The 17,697-nt window shown below is 47.2% G+C and overlaps 1 protein-coding gene across 2 annotated transcripts in view; it reads left to right on the forward strand.

The window, feature by feature from the left end:
• Positions 1-17,697, forward strand: part of CCDC92 (coiled-coil domain containing 92) — a 35,068-nt gene that overhangs the window by 12,297 nt on the left and 5,074 nt on the right. The window contains exons 2-4 of one of the 2 annotated variants that reach the window (XM_017889778.1): positions 14,809-14,901; positions 15,679-15,825; positions 16,384-16,425. In XM_017889778.1, coding sequence (XP_017745267.1) covers positions 14,868-14,901; positions 15,679-15,825; positions 16,384-16,425 — 223 coding nt within the window. In that variant the 5' untranslated portion in view covers positions 14,809-14,867. The remainder of the gene's footprint in view (positions 1-14,808; positions 14,902-15,678; positions 15,826-16,383; positions 16,426-17,697) is intronic. The other variant, XM_017889780.1, reaches the window with a different exon arrangement.

Raw genomic sequence — 17,697 nt, forward strand, 5'->3', positions numbered from 1 at the left:
TAGGTGGCGGGGAAATAGCAGGGAACAAGACAGAAAAGTCCTTGTTCTCCTGGAGTTTACAAAGCTAGTAAGGTAAGAAAGATAAATAAGCGACCTAATTTTAGAGAGTGGTAAATGCTCTGAAGACGTAAAATGGCATAATGATGATGGCAGTTGAAGAAAATTGTTAAATTATTCCGGCAGTACAAAGTGAGCACTGGCCACAGCAGTTACGTGACATTTTATCTGGGAGCAAATGAACCCTGTTTGGATGACTCTCCATATTGAAGCAATGATAGTAAACACATAGCTCTAGCCACGATTCTAAATGCTTTAGACTGTGCTGCCCAACTTGGTAGACACTAGCCTCATAGGGACAGTTCATTTTAATTCAAACAAAAGTAAAATGAAAAATTTCTCAGACACATTAGCCACACATTTCAAGTGTTTGATAGCTACATGTGGCCACTCCTCTGAGCCTCAGTTCTTTAAAAATGGCATAACCATATCTACTTTGTGTGATTGTTTCAAGAATTAAGTGATCATCTGTAAGCCTGGCACCTAAGGCCGGGCGCAGTGGCTCACGCCTGTAATTCCAGCACTTTGAGAGGCTGAGGCAGGCGGATCAGTTGAGGTCAGGAGTTTGAAACCAGCCTGGCCAACATGGTGAATCCCCGTCTCTACTAAAAATACAAAACTGAGCAGGGCGTGGTAGTGCGCACGTGTAGTCCCAGCTACTCAGGAGACCGAGGCAGGAGAATCGTTTGAACCCAAGAGGTAGAGGTTGCAATTGCACCACTGTGCTCCAGCCTGGTCAACAAAGTGAGACTCCATCTAAAAAAAAAAAGAGTCTGGCAGCCAGACAGTTGGTGTGGCTACTTTGTTGGACAGCAGAGAATAGAATATTTACATCATCACAGAAAGTTCCATTGGACAGCATCTCTTTAGATAAATTCAGTCTTCCCCACATCCTAAGGAGGTGTAGGTACTGTTTTTCCATTTTGCAGATGACAAAATAAGGCATGGGAGTTATGCGTGACTTGGCCAAGGTTGCATCGTTAACAAAGGGAACGAAGGGCAGAACTAGAATGCAAACCCTGGCGGTCTGGATCTAGAGCCTGGTTAATCCCTACCCTGCTATTCCGCTATAGCGCACAGATCCCGTATAGCTCATCTGTGTGATCCACTTTCAACCAGGGTGCATCTGAGGGAGAGAACAGTACCTCTCCAGAAAATCTTGTCATTGAATGCTTTTAAATTCAGCTAACATGAGTTCTGACCAAAGGATCAGGAAAAATGTAGGCCTGTCATAGGCACAATTTCCCTCTCCTTGAAAAGGGCAGAGGAAACCACAAAGCACCAAAAAAATACCAAGTTTATGTATGATCTCAATAAGGCAGATTAAGCACTCTATGCCTCAGTTCCTCTATCCTAGAGCGGTGTGAGGATGTAATGAGACAAGGCCTGGAAAGCCTCAGCGGGACCTGTCACAGTCAGTGACGCCAGGGAGGTCAGCAGCATTACCACTGCACTCAAGCGGCCACACTTGGGTTGAACGTTCCAGAATGCACAGGAAACAGGAGAACAGACGACTTACGTGAGGAGGCAGCTTGTCCTTTCCCAGAGCTGCCATGAGAGCCTGTGGTTCCAAACAGCCTGAGTTTGGAATTGGAGAGCACTTTAGGAAGGCAAGAGGCAGAGGAGGTGGCAGCCTTTGGAGAGAATCTGCATTTGGCTCATGCAGTTAGGATTTGCAAGTTTAGTTAAGTGTCTTCACTCATCTGAGCCTCCATTCTTTTAAAAATGGGTTTAATCGGCTGGGCGCGGTGGCTCATTCCTGTAATCCCAGCACTTTGGGAGGCCAAGGCAGGCAGATCACCTGAGGTTGGGAGTTCGAAACCAGCCTGACCAACATGGAGAAACCCCGTCTCTGCTAAAAATACAAAGCCGGGCATGGTGGTGTGTGCCTGTAATCCCAGCTACTCGGGAGGCTGAAGCAGGAGAAGCGCTTGAACCCAAGAGACAGAGGTTGTGGTGAGCTGAGATCGCGCCATTGCACTCCAGCATGGGCAACAAGAGTGAAACTCTGTCTCAAAATAAAATAAAAAATGAGTATAGTCATGTATCTTGCATGATTGTTTTAAGAATTAAGTAATCAGCCGAGAGTGGTGGTTCACATCTGTAATCCCAACACTTGGGGAGGCCGAGGTGGGCAGATCACTTAAGGTCAGGAATTTGAGACCAGCCTGGCCAACATGGCAAAACCCCGTCTGTACTAAAATACAAAAATTAGCCAGGTGTGGTGGCGCATGCCTGTAATCCCAGCTACTCAGGGGGCTGAGGCACAAGAATCACTTTAACCTGGGAGGTGGAGGTTGCAGTGAGCCAAGATGACACCATTGCACTCCAGCCTGGATGACAAAGCAAGACTTCCCCATCTCAAAAAAAAAAAAAAAAAAAAAAAGATTTAAGTGATCATCTATAAGCCTGATACATAGACATTTGGTAAATAATAGTCATAATTACTATTTTGATTAATGATTTTCAGCTTCTTATTAAAAAATGTCTTTGAGTATACATTGGGTGCTTATTTGTAAAAGTATCTAAATGAAAGTGGACCTTTAAGTATTTTCTTGCCCAGATGCTTTAGACCCAGGGAATGTGTTAGGACAGAGTTATCCTCAAACATGATTGCTGTTACCACCCTTTACAGTGCAATGATCACACCCTTGAGAAGCCAGGCAGAGCCCACGGAAAGGCATCACAGGGCGTGCACGTAGCAGCTGTTTGCGAAGATGGAAGCTGCCTCACACTCCCCCACAACCAGCAAGGACAGTGGCCGCCATGTATGACCTCAGGTGACCATCCTGTCCATTCTGAAAACTGGGAAGTCAAACTCTCCAGGCTCCTGACTGGCCAGTAGGCTTCACCAGAGCTGGATCAACCAGAAAAAGCTGAAACATCTAACCTAAGAATTTCAGACTTCAAATGGAAAATCTGGGCACTCTAAAACCAAAATTGCTAAGTTCCAAAAATGTTGGATACATTGGGTGCTTATTTGTAAAAGTATCTAAATGAAAGTGAGCCCTTAAAGAGTGTGTCATGAACCAAAGATGGCAGTTAACCCCATTGTGGGGGCACAAGGTCAAATATAAGAGGAAAAGACAAAGTCAGTTGTACAAATGGAAAACGTGCAAATGAAAAATGACCTTTAACAAGGCGAGGACAGAAAGAAAATACTGGATTGCCTCTCATTCTCTGAAAATTCCTGATGAATATCAGATGTAGTGATTTTCTACCTTCCCCAATTTCTTTCACTCTCCTCCCACAGCTGATGTGTGATCTATGAAATACAGTTGTCCTGCCCCTTATTTTACTTGCCATTACTTGTTTTCATTTATTTTGACTGGGTTAATGCACTAATGGCTCATTTATCTATGATGATCAAAATTTGGTTCCAAAGACAGCCCTAAAGTGACACCTGTTTGCCTTGTACCATTCTCTCACTGGTCTCTGGATGTTAGAATTGCTGGTGCATTTTAAACAACAGACATTCTTGGCCGGGCGCGGTGGCTCAAGCCTGTAATCCCAGTACTTTGGGAGGCCGAGACGGGTGGATCACGAGGTCAGGAGATCGAGACTATCCTGGCTAACATGGTGAAACCCCGTCTCTACTAAAAAAAATACAAAAAACTAGCCGGGCGAGGTGGCGGGCGCCTGTAGTCCCAGCTACTCGGGGGGCTGAGGCAGGAGAATGGCGTGAACCCGGGAGGCGGAGCTTGCAGTGAGCTGAGATCCGGCCACTGCACTCCAGCCTGGGCGACAAAGCAAGACTCCGTCTCAATAAATAAATAAATAAATAAATAAACAACAGACATTCTTAATGGATAGCTGTTTTGTGGGAAGCTTTTCCCTTCCCCTGGAACTTAATGCATGATTTCCCAGAGAGCTGGAACATATGATTCTGGAAATTCTCTTGTTCCCTGACATAATAAAGAGTGATTGTGAGTGGGAAGAACTTTATAGGGGTCAGTCATAAATGCCATCAGTAAGCATGCCTCATGTATTCTGCACAGCACAGGAAGTTTGCGGAAATGATGCTTGTAAAGAATTGAATAATCCACGCTGGAGCTCTCAGATCACTAGGTGGAAAGTCAGAGGTCAAACACCCTTAAATGGACATGCTGAAGCCATCAAAAAAAAAAAAATAGGAAATGATCTAGGGAAATGGTAAATGCCTTCTTAAAAATATGAGTTTGTCTTTTAAAAATATTGATACTTAAGCTATGTTTTTCCAAAGGAATAAATGTTCAATAAAAACAAGTATCTAATTATTGATCACCAGAAGGTATGTAAGTACTAAAATTAAATGCCTGGTCATAGTGACTTTATTCACTGAAGTGACTATTGTTGGACTATTTTAATAATATCCAAGATCTCTAACGTCCTCCCTGTCTCAACTCATCGGAAGGAATCAGTGTGGGCCCCTTTCACAGACAGGCAAGTTGGAGGAGTTGGCTTGCTTTTACTTGATGCATAGCTAAATTCTTACACTGTCCAAGATGACATGGCTGGGACTGGGCAGAGCCCTTTCTACCACCTTACGAGGATAACGTCTCTTTCCTCTATAAGTGACAGGCATCTTCTCTGATGCCTATTATAGCTAATGAAACCATGGACGCTTTCACTTTTTGTAAGTAAAAAAGGAAAAATATGGCTAAATTAAAGTGTATAGAGCCAGGTAAGGGGTCTGGCACTTATAATCCCAGCTACATAGGAGGCTGAAGCAGGAGGACCACTTGAGGCCAGGAGTTTGAGTCAAGCCTGGGCAACATAGAGAAACCCTGTCTCCCTCTCCAACCCCCCCAAAAAATGTATAGAGCTTCAGCTAATGAATACACTTCTTTCCTTAAAACCTGTACTGTAAGTAGGCAGACCCACAAATGGATAAAAGAAGCCCTATCAGTTAAGTCAGGTGAATTAGTCCATCTGTTTGGCAAACCAGAGACTGAGATTTTTAAAGCAAGGGAACGCATCTTCTTGGCCTAGGAACTACAGTTGAGATTGTGATCATCAAGCACTAAGATGAAGTATTTCGTTAGGATGAACGATGATTTGGCATTTGGGATCACTGTATCTTTTAGTTATCAACTAGTAGACAAAATCGGCAGTAATCTCAGTCTGAGGTGGAAACGGAAAGACCAGTTGGATATGAACTGCTTACTTCCCCTCCCATTAAAGGAAGGTATAACTAGGTAGAACTGTTTGTGTGGTAACTTATGAGATATTTGTGTCCTTAAATTGTTGACTCAGGATCATCTTGGTAAATGACAAGCTTGTTAGAAGTGAACCAGTGACATTTCTACTAAGTTGAAAACGATTCTAGCTCTAGCTCTTGAAACAAGGCTATTTGGGTGATCACCAGAGGGCGTTCACATTGGGGGCTGCCGAGAAAGGGCAGGAGGAGGATGCAGGGAGGGCGGGAAGGGCGTGAGCAGCACCTCCATGGCCCCACCAGCCACCTTCTCCCCCAAAGCAGCTTCTCCCTGAGCCTGTGTCTTCAGAATAGAAAGTGCAGAGTTGACACTGTATGGGCATCGCCCCTCCAGCTCTGAGGGTCCGGAGATGGAGTGCTGGTGCTCTCTCCTCCTGGGGTGGGGTCTGCCGCCCGCTGCTGGCCTCCTGGCGGTTAGGAACCCAATCTTCCATGAGGCCCAGGACACTCCCAGAAGGCACCACATGACACAGATGGTAGGAGCGCGTGTATTTGCCTATCTTGGCCTGCACAGGCCACTGAAAGACATGCGCAGGCAACCGGAAATAGGCTTGCTTTCTTCATGAGGCATTTTCACACAGAGAAGCCAAGCCCTCATCAGTGTACAGACCCGTGACATGGTTTTAAAATAGAAGCCAAATAGAGACTCTTAAAGTATGAGATAATCGGAGTGCAGAGAAACCCGGTTAATAAATCCATCATGTAGGCCTCCAGTGACTGCAGCCTTCCCAGACAGGCTGCGTACCCTCTTTCCATGTCTAATTGTCAGGCTCTCTAATCACATCCATTACAACTTTAATGTTAGGCTGCACGTTCTTTCAGAAGGAAATGGCTGTCAATGTCAAAAGAATTGTCGATGAACCTTAATAAAATAAAATACATATGAAGGATAATATCAGAGAATGACAGGAATGTATAATGCATGGGGGAAGCACCTAAGTTCTCATCATTGTCATTTTCCTGCATATCTTTGGGACACTAAATTGTTACATTTGTAACAACTACCTTCCCATTAATTCTTCTTGGTGATGGTAAACCAATCACAATTCTAGCAATCCAAGATTACCCTGGAACAATACTGTTAAAACATATGATACTACTTTGTTAGTGGATATTTAATGATTATCTTTTTTAAGAGAAAACTTTATAATTTTTTTCTGACTATATTTTCATCGCTAAAGAAGCTTTATAGATAGTACTAAAATAGAATTTTAAAAGGTAAAAATCACCCAGAGTCCACCACCTAGAGACAAATGTTTGTTTGTTTATTTATTTATTTATTATTATTTTGAGATGGAGTTTCCCCTCTTGTTGCCCAGACTGGAGTTCAGTGGCGTGATCTCAACTCACTGCAACCTCCGCCTCCTGGGTTCAAACGATTCTCCTGCCTCAGTCTCCCCAGTAGCTGGGATAACAGGCGGATGCCACGATGCCCAGCTGATTTTTGTTTTTGAGATGGAGTCTCGCTCTGTCACCCAGGCTGGCATGCAGTGGTAAGATCTCAGCTCACTGCAACCTCCACCTCTCAGGTTCAAGCAATTGTCCTGCCTCAGCCTCCTCAGTAGCTAGGACTACAGGTGTGTGCCACCACACCCAGCTAATTTTTTGTATTTTTAGTAGAGACAGGGTTTCACCGTGTTAGCCAGGATGGTTTCCATCTCCTGACCTTATGATCCCCCCACCTTGGCCTCCCAAAGTGCTGGGATTACAGGCATGAGCTGCTGTGCCTGGCCGAGACAAATGATTTTTAACACTTTGGTGTATATCCTTCTACACATATACAAAAATGTGAAAATATACCTACAGTTTTAACATACTGTTTAAAACTTAACCTATCAGAGACGTATTACCTTGTTGGTAAATATAGATCTATGCTGTTTTTAATTATTGCATACTTTAGATGTGCCATGCTAGCCCCTTATTGACAGACATTCAGGTTATTTTGTGTGGTGATTATCTCGCAAAAAAATCCTTTTTTTTTTTTTTTCTGGTTGCTACTGGAGTTTTCTTTCCTCTTCCAGCTTTTAGAGACGTGCCTATTAAAAGACGTCTGCTGCTTAGCCGGGAGTAGGGGAACCCACAAAACATTCCCATCCAAAGTTTCCACATTTGGATGAGTCCAAATTTAGTTCAGTTGCCACTTTATCACAGTAAGCCAGACACATTGCAAAATGCTTTATACAAAAACTCTCATTTTACCCTCCCAGTCACTGTATCATGTAAGTTTGATTATTTCTCATGTTATAGAAGAGAAAGGTGAGGACTCAGGTTGCAGCTCGGATATGGCAGGGTTGGAATTGGAACCCAAGATTCTGACTCTTGTGCTAAGCTCTCAACCACACCTGTTTTTGCCAGATTAAAAAAACCTAATTCTTTAAGAATGAGTAATCAACAAGAGGTTTTATCTTTTTAAAACATAATTGCACCTTTGCCTTCTGCTGTTTGCTTCCACTTTGTAATTGTGTTTACTCTTTTTACCAAAATATTCCTGGAGTCATTGTTGAGTACTTACCCTTCCTTGAAATGTTGTCCCTTTGTATTGCTGCTTTAACTTTTAGAGATTTCAGCTCACTCACTAGTTGAATTTTTTAGATACAGGTACAAGTAGGAATAATAGGGTCCTACCATGCAAAACAGTTTATCCAGGTGATGGTGAGTTCAGGTAACATCAGTATCCATTTTCAGAGACAGTGAGTGACCTTTCTTAAAAGCAGGTATTTGGGATCGAGAGTTGATGGCCTAATTAGCCATGGACCATTTTTTTAGCCTCCTGAAGTACTGCAGATGGTTTCAAAGGGAGAAGCAGGCTTTCTTGTCCCTCAGGGCGCCTTGCTCTGCCTGCCTCTCTAGTTGCCTCCCTGAATGGCTCTTCTCCAGTGAAAATAGAGGATAGAGGTCCCAGAAAATGCTTCTATTTGCATTTAAGAATATATCCTTAAATCCAATATATCCTTCCCTCTTTGGAAGTAATTGGAATTTCTTTGCTAGCTCATTTCCATACTTAGATAATATTCAGGAAATACCCTAGTTGACTAAGTAAACAATCTTGAGGTATATTTATAGGACTATTGACCAATGTTTACGTAAAAATAATATAGCTAACATTCATTGAGCACTACTCTATGCTAGGACCGTCCTGGTTGCTTTTAGCACTTAAAGCCACCCCATGAGTCAGACATCACGATGAGTGAGGTAACAAGATAGGGGTCAGTTACCGCCCCAAGCGTGGCCTAATGTCTCGAGTTTGTCCACGCCAGTCTCTTTGATCCCATTGTGTTAAGCAGATCTTCTTTGGGCCTTAGTTTCTTAATCTTGAAACAAAGGGGTGTTGGATGCCTGATGTTGAATATTTACCCTCAATGTTTTCTGACTCCATGAGTCTACTTAGAAAACCACCTCCCTGCTAGGAATCATTTTCTCCTCCTGTTACATTCAATCACTGCAATTGCTGCCTTTGTTCCCTGGCCAGACTTCATTTTCTTGATGGCAACGCTTAAGCTATAGGACACCAGAGCAGTACAGAAAGTTCCCACAGAAAAGCCCCCAGAGGTCCTTGTGCACAAACGCTGAGACACTGTGCCCTGTTAAAGGCCAGGCAGTGCTGCCAGGTCAGGGCCTTTCAAAAAGTGCACAGAGAGGGCGGCGGGGCTCCCGGTGTTCATGGCAGGAGAGAACCAAATGTGAATGGTCATAACTTATTCATGACTAGAATCTAAAAGAGCTCATTATAACTAATTCACAGCTAACACCTGAGTGGTAGTGTGCTATTTTTTTTAGATTCTAAAATTATTACCCTATTTCCACAGGCTTTGTGTTCAACTAAAAGATAAGTTTGTTCTTGATTGCCCAGAAACAGTCTCCCATTTTTAAATGGTGTGACCCTTTCCTACCAAAGATACTCCATTTCTTTTTGTCCAGGAAATGTCTCAGGAATACATCAGAATATTGCTTCTGGAATGTTGAGAAATGGTGGGGTGAGGTCATGTTCAGATTCATGCTGCTGCGGTGCTTTCTGGCAAATGCAGTGTAGTTCTGGTTTAGCTCTTTGTGAAGCGGTAGGAAATTATCTGCAGCACATACGTGATATGTGAGTTCAGATGTGCGGGAAGAATGGAAGTTAGTGAGGCAGGGGACAGGGAATGGTTTGCCACGAGAGTTCTAGACAGAGGGAACAAGGTGTGCAAAGGCCCTGTGTTGGAGGGGTCCAGGCCACGCCAGGGGCTAGAGGACACCAGTGTTGACAAGCACACAGCCCTGAGGGGACCCCGTGGGGTGCAGCTGGGAAGGGCAGACTGAGGAGGGCCTCTGGAGAAGTGGGGCTTGGTCCCAAGAAAGTCAGAGAGATGCAACGTGATCAGAAATGTGCTTGACCATGAAAATTTGTGCAAGGAGGGTGTGCACACAGGAGAGACACTAAAGGAAAAGGCATATTTTTAAAAGGGGAAAGATAAGTCTGGCCTTGGTTCCTCCCACGGGTAACACCAGAGCTGTTTTGGCAGCCGAGTGCTGCTGCTTTTCCCAGGAATAGCCTATTGCTAACTCAGCCCCCAGAGGACTCCTATCCACCTGGCTTGCAGGGGAAGAGGATGAGTCTGCCCCCTGGCCCTGGGACTGGGCACCTGCTGGGATCCCAGGAACCAGGACACACCTGCTACAGGGTAGAATACCTTGTGCTTTCTTCCTAAGCTAGCCTTGCTGCTTTGTTGAGGCGCTAGCCTGGCCCAGAGAGCCCCACCCTCACCCAGCTTCCTAGGAACCTTTGCTGGTATTACGAGCAAGAGTCATTAGTGAGTCTTTTTGCCGTATTGGGTGGTCGGCAGTGCCTTTACAGCTGTGTGATTTTCTAACGTGGACCCTCAAGAGCCAGTGGATCCAGCCTCCGTGCGAGCAGTGCTGTTCTGACGGCCTGGCCCTGTGCTCTGGACTCTGGAGAAATGCTGCCTTCCCTTCCATGCCAAAAGGCTACTTCTGTGGGCTGTGTTTGCTTTTCCTCTGCAGTTTCAAAGTATTAGAGATTTGATGTGCACAACTTGGAAAGCATCTGAATTTCTGCATGAAATTAAATCTGCCCCAGACCTCAGGATTGTCACCACATCACCTGCGGGCTAGGAGAAGCAGCAAGGCTTAGATACATTTATTGGTGTGTATTCTCTCTTTTTATGGGATAGCGTCCTCTCTTTCCCAGCGGTGGGTTGCAAGAGCAAGTGACGTAAGTAACGTGAAAGAACACTGTGCTCAGGCAAGTCAGGTGGTCCATGGATAGAATTACGTCGCCATGTTACATTAGTGCCCTGAGAGAAAGGGACAGCACTTTGGAAGGAAAATGGAATTCGGCTTGAGCTGTTCACAGGGCCCCTTGTCCTCACGCTGCTGGAGAGCGCACTTGGCCAGGCCGGGCCTTCCTCAGACACGTTGACACTAGGAAATGACAGCAGTGCACGCCCCCACCCAGGAAGCTGTCTTGCCACATCTTCAGAGCCTACCTCTATAGGATTTGGAATGAAAAGACTTTTTTGAGTATTAATTTTCTGAACATGTAGAGTGAACAGTAAATTAATTTAGTACCTGGTGGATTTGCCATAGGAAAAAATGTACGTGTGGCTTAACCTTTGAGTCCTGATCAAGGTCACCTATTCAGCAGGACTTTGACCTTCAAAGTACCCATTTGCATTGCTTCTGCTGGCATTCTCTGGGGAGAGAAACCACCAGAGCTGTGCATAGTCACCTGGGGGGGCTGGCCCCTGGTGGCCGTGACTAAGCCCCGAAGTGATAGTCAGTTGGAGCCCCATGATCTGCAGCCATGGGCAGCATCCTCAAGGAGGGAAGAGGACCAGTGTCCTGGCCTTGCCGCCTTTCGTTGAGCAAATAACTGTAAGATTGTGGATGGCTCCCAGCAACGCTGAGGAACAAAGTTGGATTGCCCCAGGACGGAGCGCTACAGTACAAAGAGCACACAATTTGTAGCATATGCCCTTTTGACACAGAAAGTGCAAGCATTTTGCCAGACGGGCGGGATGAGCTGCCCTCCATTCCTGGCTGACACACAGCTAAGATGGGGTGAGTGCCCTTACTCAGCAGGCGGCGTTATTCATCTGCAGCAGACGCCCTGTCTTTCTCCTGTCATCCGCCACGCTGACCCTATTACGGATCTGTCATGAATGCTCCTTCATGTTTCTAAAGCGTGTCTGATACTGAATTAAGTCTCTTGGGACCAACTCCATTTCTCCCTCTGAATTATGTGCATCTCCTGGCTGGGTCTCCTCAGCCTAAACAGGATGCCTCAGTGGCTTTAGTCATGCCACAGTACTGGGAGCGTGACACCATCACCATGATTACCTCTCTTCAGTAGTGAAGGATCACAACGGAGAAAACCACTGTCTTTTAAGCCGTGGCAACTCTTTTGCCCTCAGAAAGCCAGTGATATTGTTACTCTTTTGAGCTGATGAGAAAATAATTGAGTAATCTGGATACCATTTGGAGATGTGCTTTGTTTCCCTGGCCCCAAGTGGACCTGTCTTATTCAGGAATATCCTAACAGCTGTAGAATGCCCTGCACAGATGGCATCTCCATGTCAGGGCCTTTTAAGTCAGCACAGAGTGTGGAAGAAGGGGAGAGTGACAGTCAGTGAAATGCCCCAGGCCAGGAGACCTTTGTCCCCCACTGTGAGGGCTCCAAGCGGTTCACCAGCGCTTACTGGCGAGCTCCACGCGATACGTGATCATACTCTCCCTGCTCGCCTGCCTTTTCTTCTCCAGGCTGTCTGCCCATCATAATGGGACACTTTAAGGACGCTTTTGTGTTTCCGCAGTTAGCACAGTGGATTAATGAAATACAGTGTTGTTATGATTCAAAGTTGCTGACTGACCAAGGCAGTTAGAGTGTGAGTACTTACTGAATCACATTTAAATTTGTTACAAATGAAATGTAATACCACACTATGATAGGGATGGCTGCTGGCAACACTTTTACTCCATTCCCCTCTGCCCCCATGGGGTGTGTAGAAGAAAATACTGACCTCTCCATATAGGTGCATACCATTTTGTGCCACCATGGCGGGTGAGGTGGTCGTGTCATTTCGGGGTGTTTTAGTATATCCTGTTTTCTTTGCGCAAGGTATGCCTGTAAAGGAAGCACCTAAATAGGAAGCCCATGGAAACAAAGGCTTTTCAACCCTGAAGCCCTTACATTCCCCTGGCACCACAGCTGCACTCCACAGACTGGCAGCAAGGGCCCATTTGCAGGCCTCCAGGGTGCCAGGCACTGTGCTAGGGCTTAAGGTGCAGCAGTGAACAGCCTGGAGTCTGTGCGAGGAGGTGGGGAATAGACTCACACTTACCCTCACAGAGACACCCAGACTAGAACTGGGGACAGGGTGGTAATGCACCAGGTGCCGAGTCTGGGGACCAGGGCTTCCAGGAGGAAGTAAACTTTTACTGAGACCTAAAGGATAAGTAGACAGTGCAGACCCAGGAGAGGTGGGCAGGAGAGAGGCCCGAGAAGAGTGTTCTGGGCAGAGGAGGAGCCATGAGAGGGCACCAGGGTGGGAGAAGCACCCGGAGGAAAGCTGGTGCCACCAGGAGCCCTGGGGGTAGGAGAAGCGAGGGTGGTGGGGCCAGTCACAGGGCCGGGCAGACCAGTCCGATTCTCAGAGCAGCAGGAACCGTTGGAGGTTTTTAAGCAGTCTCAATTTAAAAAACCAAATCACTCTGCTGCCACATGGAGAGCAGAATGGAGCAGGCAGGAGAGGACAGAGGAGGCTTTCTGGCAGGGATTCGGGTGAGGGTGAGGACGGCCTCAGCAGTGGCAATGGGTACAGTTGAACGGATCTGAGAACTGCTTTCAAAGCAGGATGCCAGCGACATCATGGACTGGAAGTGGATGGCAGGGGATGCCAGCGTCAAGTCCACCCCCAGGTTGTGTAGCTGGGGACAGCGTTTGTGAGAGGTAGGACGCTAGGCCTAGGGCAGCTCTCCTGTCATCTGAGACCTACTAAATTTTGGATCCCATTTAAATGGTTCTTTCTCACATGGGCTCTGCTTCTTCCATCAGCCAACAGAATCCTGGATTGGAGTCTGTCCTTTGAAAGTAGTGGTCAGGCAGCTCTGCTAGAGTTCTCACTTCCAAACCCCTTTCAGCTCTTTGGGATTCAGCCTCCAGGTGAGGTGCTCGAATTGATGCCAGAGTGAATGACTCCGTATTGCTGAGTCGAAGGAAAACGTAGGCACCGCTACTGACAGCTCTCAGGCGCTCCTGGGATCTTCCTTCCTTTGACACTGAGGCTGTTTCGCTTTCAAGCGTTCTGCTTTGTGAGGGACAGGCAGGGTCAGAAAGCGCTCGCCCTTTCCACAGCAAGCACGCGGCACACGTTCCACATGCTGAACCTGCCCTGTCGTAGCTGGCTCCTTTGTTAAGGTCAGCGCCCCCCAACACTGTGCAGACAGTGTTGGGATCTCAGGAACTGTGGGGTTCCACTTAGAAACTAGTGTCTGGCCCAGCAGCCTACACAGGAGTTTGTGGTTACAGCACGAGACGGTTTTGGGGACAGAAACATCCGTTCTTGCTCCTGCCAGAAGGCTGCTCACAGTTCCACGGAGGAAAGCCCTGCTTGATGGAAACTCAGCTCTGCCATGGTCTGCACCCTGGTGCGAGGGGAGTCAAAGGCCAGGGAGATCTATGCTTTGTCTCATAGAAACATGCCTAGAAATGGCCGCCTTCAGGTTTAACCCACTCCCTGTTGTCGGTTTTGAGCTTTTTCTAGTCTTTTCCAACTGCAGACTGCACTAGAGTGACCATTCTCACAGCTGCCTCTTTTCACACCAAAGGAGTAATTTTCCTTTGGCAGGTTCCTAAAAATAAATTGCTAGTTCAGAGAGATGACCAGTTTCAAGGCTTCTGATCAGCTCTGCCCAATCGTTGCTCATGGCGAGGTGCCCCCGAGACTACTTGCCGTGTTCCGGGGCCACGGCCCTCTCCTGCCAGTTTCTGTCACCAACTGAAAGGGCCTCTTGTGTTCTCTTTTCGTGTCCTTTTTAGGATGTGTCACAGCCGTCCATTCGCCTTAGGAAGCTCCGTCCGCTGTTTTAATTTTCTCCTTTTTCTTGGTCCTTTTTAGGATGTGTCACCGTTCATTCCCCTTAGTGAGCTCCGTCGTGTTTTATTTCCTTCTCTGCGTTCTCAGGTTGCCCTTGGAGTGGAGTCTGTGGCTTTCTCCCTGAGCAGCACCTGGAAAGTGTCTTTGTGTGATGAAAGTGTATGTCCGAAGTTCATTATGAACTCGTCCTAGCTCCAGAGCTAGTGTGCATGCACATCACTGGTCGTACAGATAATTGACAAGCAATTGACACGTCTGAAGCAGTGACAGCCTGGGTGTGTCAGGGTCTCCAAAACGGTCCTATTGTGGCATCCTACAAATGGGCTGTGTCCCAGGAGCCATTGAGAAGTTGTACCTCCTTTGCAGAGGGTTCTCTGGAATAGCAAATTAGGAAAAATGCATTCTGAGGCTCTGTGTTTACGATAATAATTTATAAGCAAATAACCCACATTTCATCCTCAGTATTTTTCAGTGCTGTACAAGCGTCTTGAATTACTCTGGTAGCTTTTCCAGAAAGACCCATGACTTCACCACATTTCTCGAGTTACGATGAAGGTAGAGTCTGGGGCCCTGAGTGAGCATCAGATGCTGGAAGCTGGGGCTGGGAGGGGCCAAGCACTGGGGACAGACTCCAGACACCTGCGCCACCCCTTGGCCCCATGAGATACATTCTCAAACCTTCTCAAGAAGGATCTGTGGCTCCTCTCTGTGCTGTGAAGTGCAGGGGGCTTCCCTCTGGAATTCAGCCCAGCTCTCCCTCCTTACTTTGGCTGGCTCCAGATGCCATTTAGAGGAAATGTTTGGCCCATTTCCCAGGTGTCACCGTTTCCCATGAGGAAGCTGTCAGTGCTTCCTGGTCAGGGAAATCTTTTGGGAGTGATTTGGTCAGTCACAGTCTGTTGGGGTGAGGTGGTGCGTGGAGAGGACAGGATTTGGAAACAGGGGTCCCTGGATTAGAATCCCTGCTCCATACCTCACTGGCCGTGTGACCCCAGGCTCACAAATCTGCCTCTTGATCTGTTTCCTCATGTGTAAAGGGAAGTGACTTTGTACGGTGGAGTGGGCCTCACTCATTCGTGTGCGAGGCGTGGTGCTAAGTGCTAGGGCACACCCCGAGGTGCTCAGGAAGCAGAGGCTGCTGTCCCTGGCCTGGGGCCTCCCTGCAGTGATGGGAGTGTAGCCCTGGTGCCCCCGCGCCCTGCCCTTCAGGCGCTGTGGTTTCCTTCTGCTCTCTCCTGGGAGGTGCACACCCCTCTGCACCCAGAGCCAAGGAGGACAGGCAGCCCTGGGACCCTTTTCAGGGACCGCAGCCAGGGTCTGTGTTACCCACAGGTCCCCTGGATGTCAGCATGGCAGCCACAAACCTGGAGAACCAGCTGCACAGCGCACAGAAGAACCTCCTGTTCCTTCAGCGGGAGCATGCCAGCACGCTCAAGGGGCTGCACTCCGAGATCAGGCGGCTGCAGCAGCACTGCACAGGTACATCGGGGAGCAGGCCCGAGCAGGCGGGGGGGCAGCTATGGGGCACGGCAGAGCGCAGCGTCAGAACGTGCTAGGCCTGCCCTGCCCCCAGCTCCCATCGTCATTGCAGGAGTCCATCTGAATGCCTTGTATCATCCTCATTGCATAATCAAGATGCACTGAGCATAAAGCTGCAAAGCCTTTTCTTGGCATACTGAGGACTTAAGAGATTAAAATACAATGGTTAGAATCTCCAATGCATTTTGGAACTGATAACCAAGATATAACCTGTGTAATACATAGAGCCAGCTGCTGACTTGTTTTGGATGGTTGGGCTATGTCATGGGAGAATGGGGAAGGGAGTTTGGGGGAACAGAGGGTGCCCTCTGACCCCAGGGAGCACAGCAGCCCCTGATCTTTTCTGCTGCTCTCATGCTCGCCTCTCCTGCTGCCAAACCCTGCTCTGTCTGGGTAGGACTTGCTGGCCAATCATGGGCGTCGGTTTTGCATTTTCAAAGCTGATGAAGATTTTGAAATGTATGGTAACAGAATTAATGTGTAACATTTCCCTTTTAGATTTAACATATGAGCTGACAGTCAAAAGTTCGGAACAGACAGGTAAGAATTCCTCCCCAGAAGTAAATGACAGTACCTTTCCCTTTGTGGTACGTGTCGGTGCCATTTTCACTAGTCACACACTTGCTAGGAAGAGTTAACGCGTGTGGCCTGAGCTCTCTAAGGGAAGATGAGAAGGATGTTTGGATCCCTCCATGTGGCAAGTGGTTATTAGTGGGCAGGGGGATGAGTGATTTTGTTTTCTTTTGACTGACACATATATTTGGAATGCCTATTATATGTTTTCTGATTTTTCCTACAATGAACATGTGTTCCTTGTATAATCAGGACATAAAAATAGATGTGACTTAAACCCAAAAGGAGGAGGAACAGCAGCAGCAGCATTGGGCAGAACCGCCCCCGCTCCTCTGTGTCGCTGCCGCCTGGCATGGGCCTGGCACAGAGCAGCTGCTCACTAAATGCTGGCGGGCGAGCGGTCACATTACTAGACAGCTCCCTGAGGATCCAGGGCTTTCTCTGGACTACAGCCCCAGAACCTTCCCCCATCCAGAATCCTCCAGGACTTCAGGGAACCCCAAAGGGCATCCGCCTGCTGGCTCCTGGAGGAGAGACAGAAACCCAGGCCTTCCCAGGGCTCTCTGTGCCTGCTGCAAAGAGCCTGCTCCCCAGAACAGGGTGGGAATTTGGAGAGTGCTGAATCCATGTTTGTGCAGAGACGCCTGTTGGAAACGGATTTATCACGTCAGGAAGAACACACCAAGGCAATGGATGGCTCAGCAAGGCTAGTTTACTTTCTGCAGAAAGGGTGCAACTCGCCAGCAGTCTCGCCACGAGAGCACACTCGAACAAAGGAGACGAGGACGTTTATAATCTTCATAACCTGATGCAGTTACCCTATGACTGTGTCCCGTTTCCATTGGCTGGAATGGGACCTCACATTCTAAGCTTAACTCGATTGGTTAAAAGCTTGAAACTTTCCTAAATAGGCAAAGGGGAAAGAGGACTAAGAAGAGAGGAGGCTAGTCATGAGAGGGTCAGGAGGGTTTCCAAATAAGGAAGAGCATGTACTATGGTCCGGGACTCACTTAGCCCTGTCCAGGCATGCCGGGGCAAGTCAGAGCAGCTGCATGAGAACATACATAGAGACATACATAGAGCAAGGAAATGACAAGCTCTTTATGGTTTCAAGAAACTTTGAAGAAGAACTTCTCCATCCCCACAATGCCTTTTTCTAAACAGGCCTCACAATGGCAGTTATTATTCCTGAGAGTGTCCAGTTCCTTGTCAAAGACACGGACCATTTCCACCACGCCT

Source organism: Rhinopithecus bieti, unplaced genomic scaffold (genome assembly GCF_001698545.2).
Source record: "Rhinopithecus bieti isolate Rb0 unplaced genomic scaffold, ASM169854v2 scaffold_574, whole genome shotgun sequence".
Classification (NCBI taxonomy): Eukaryota; Metazoa; Chordata; class Mammalia; order Primates; family Cercopithecidae; genus Rhinopithecus; species Rhinopithecus bieti.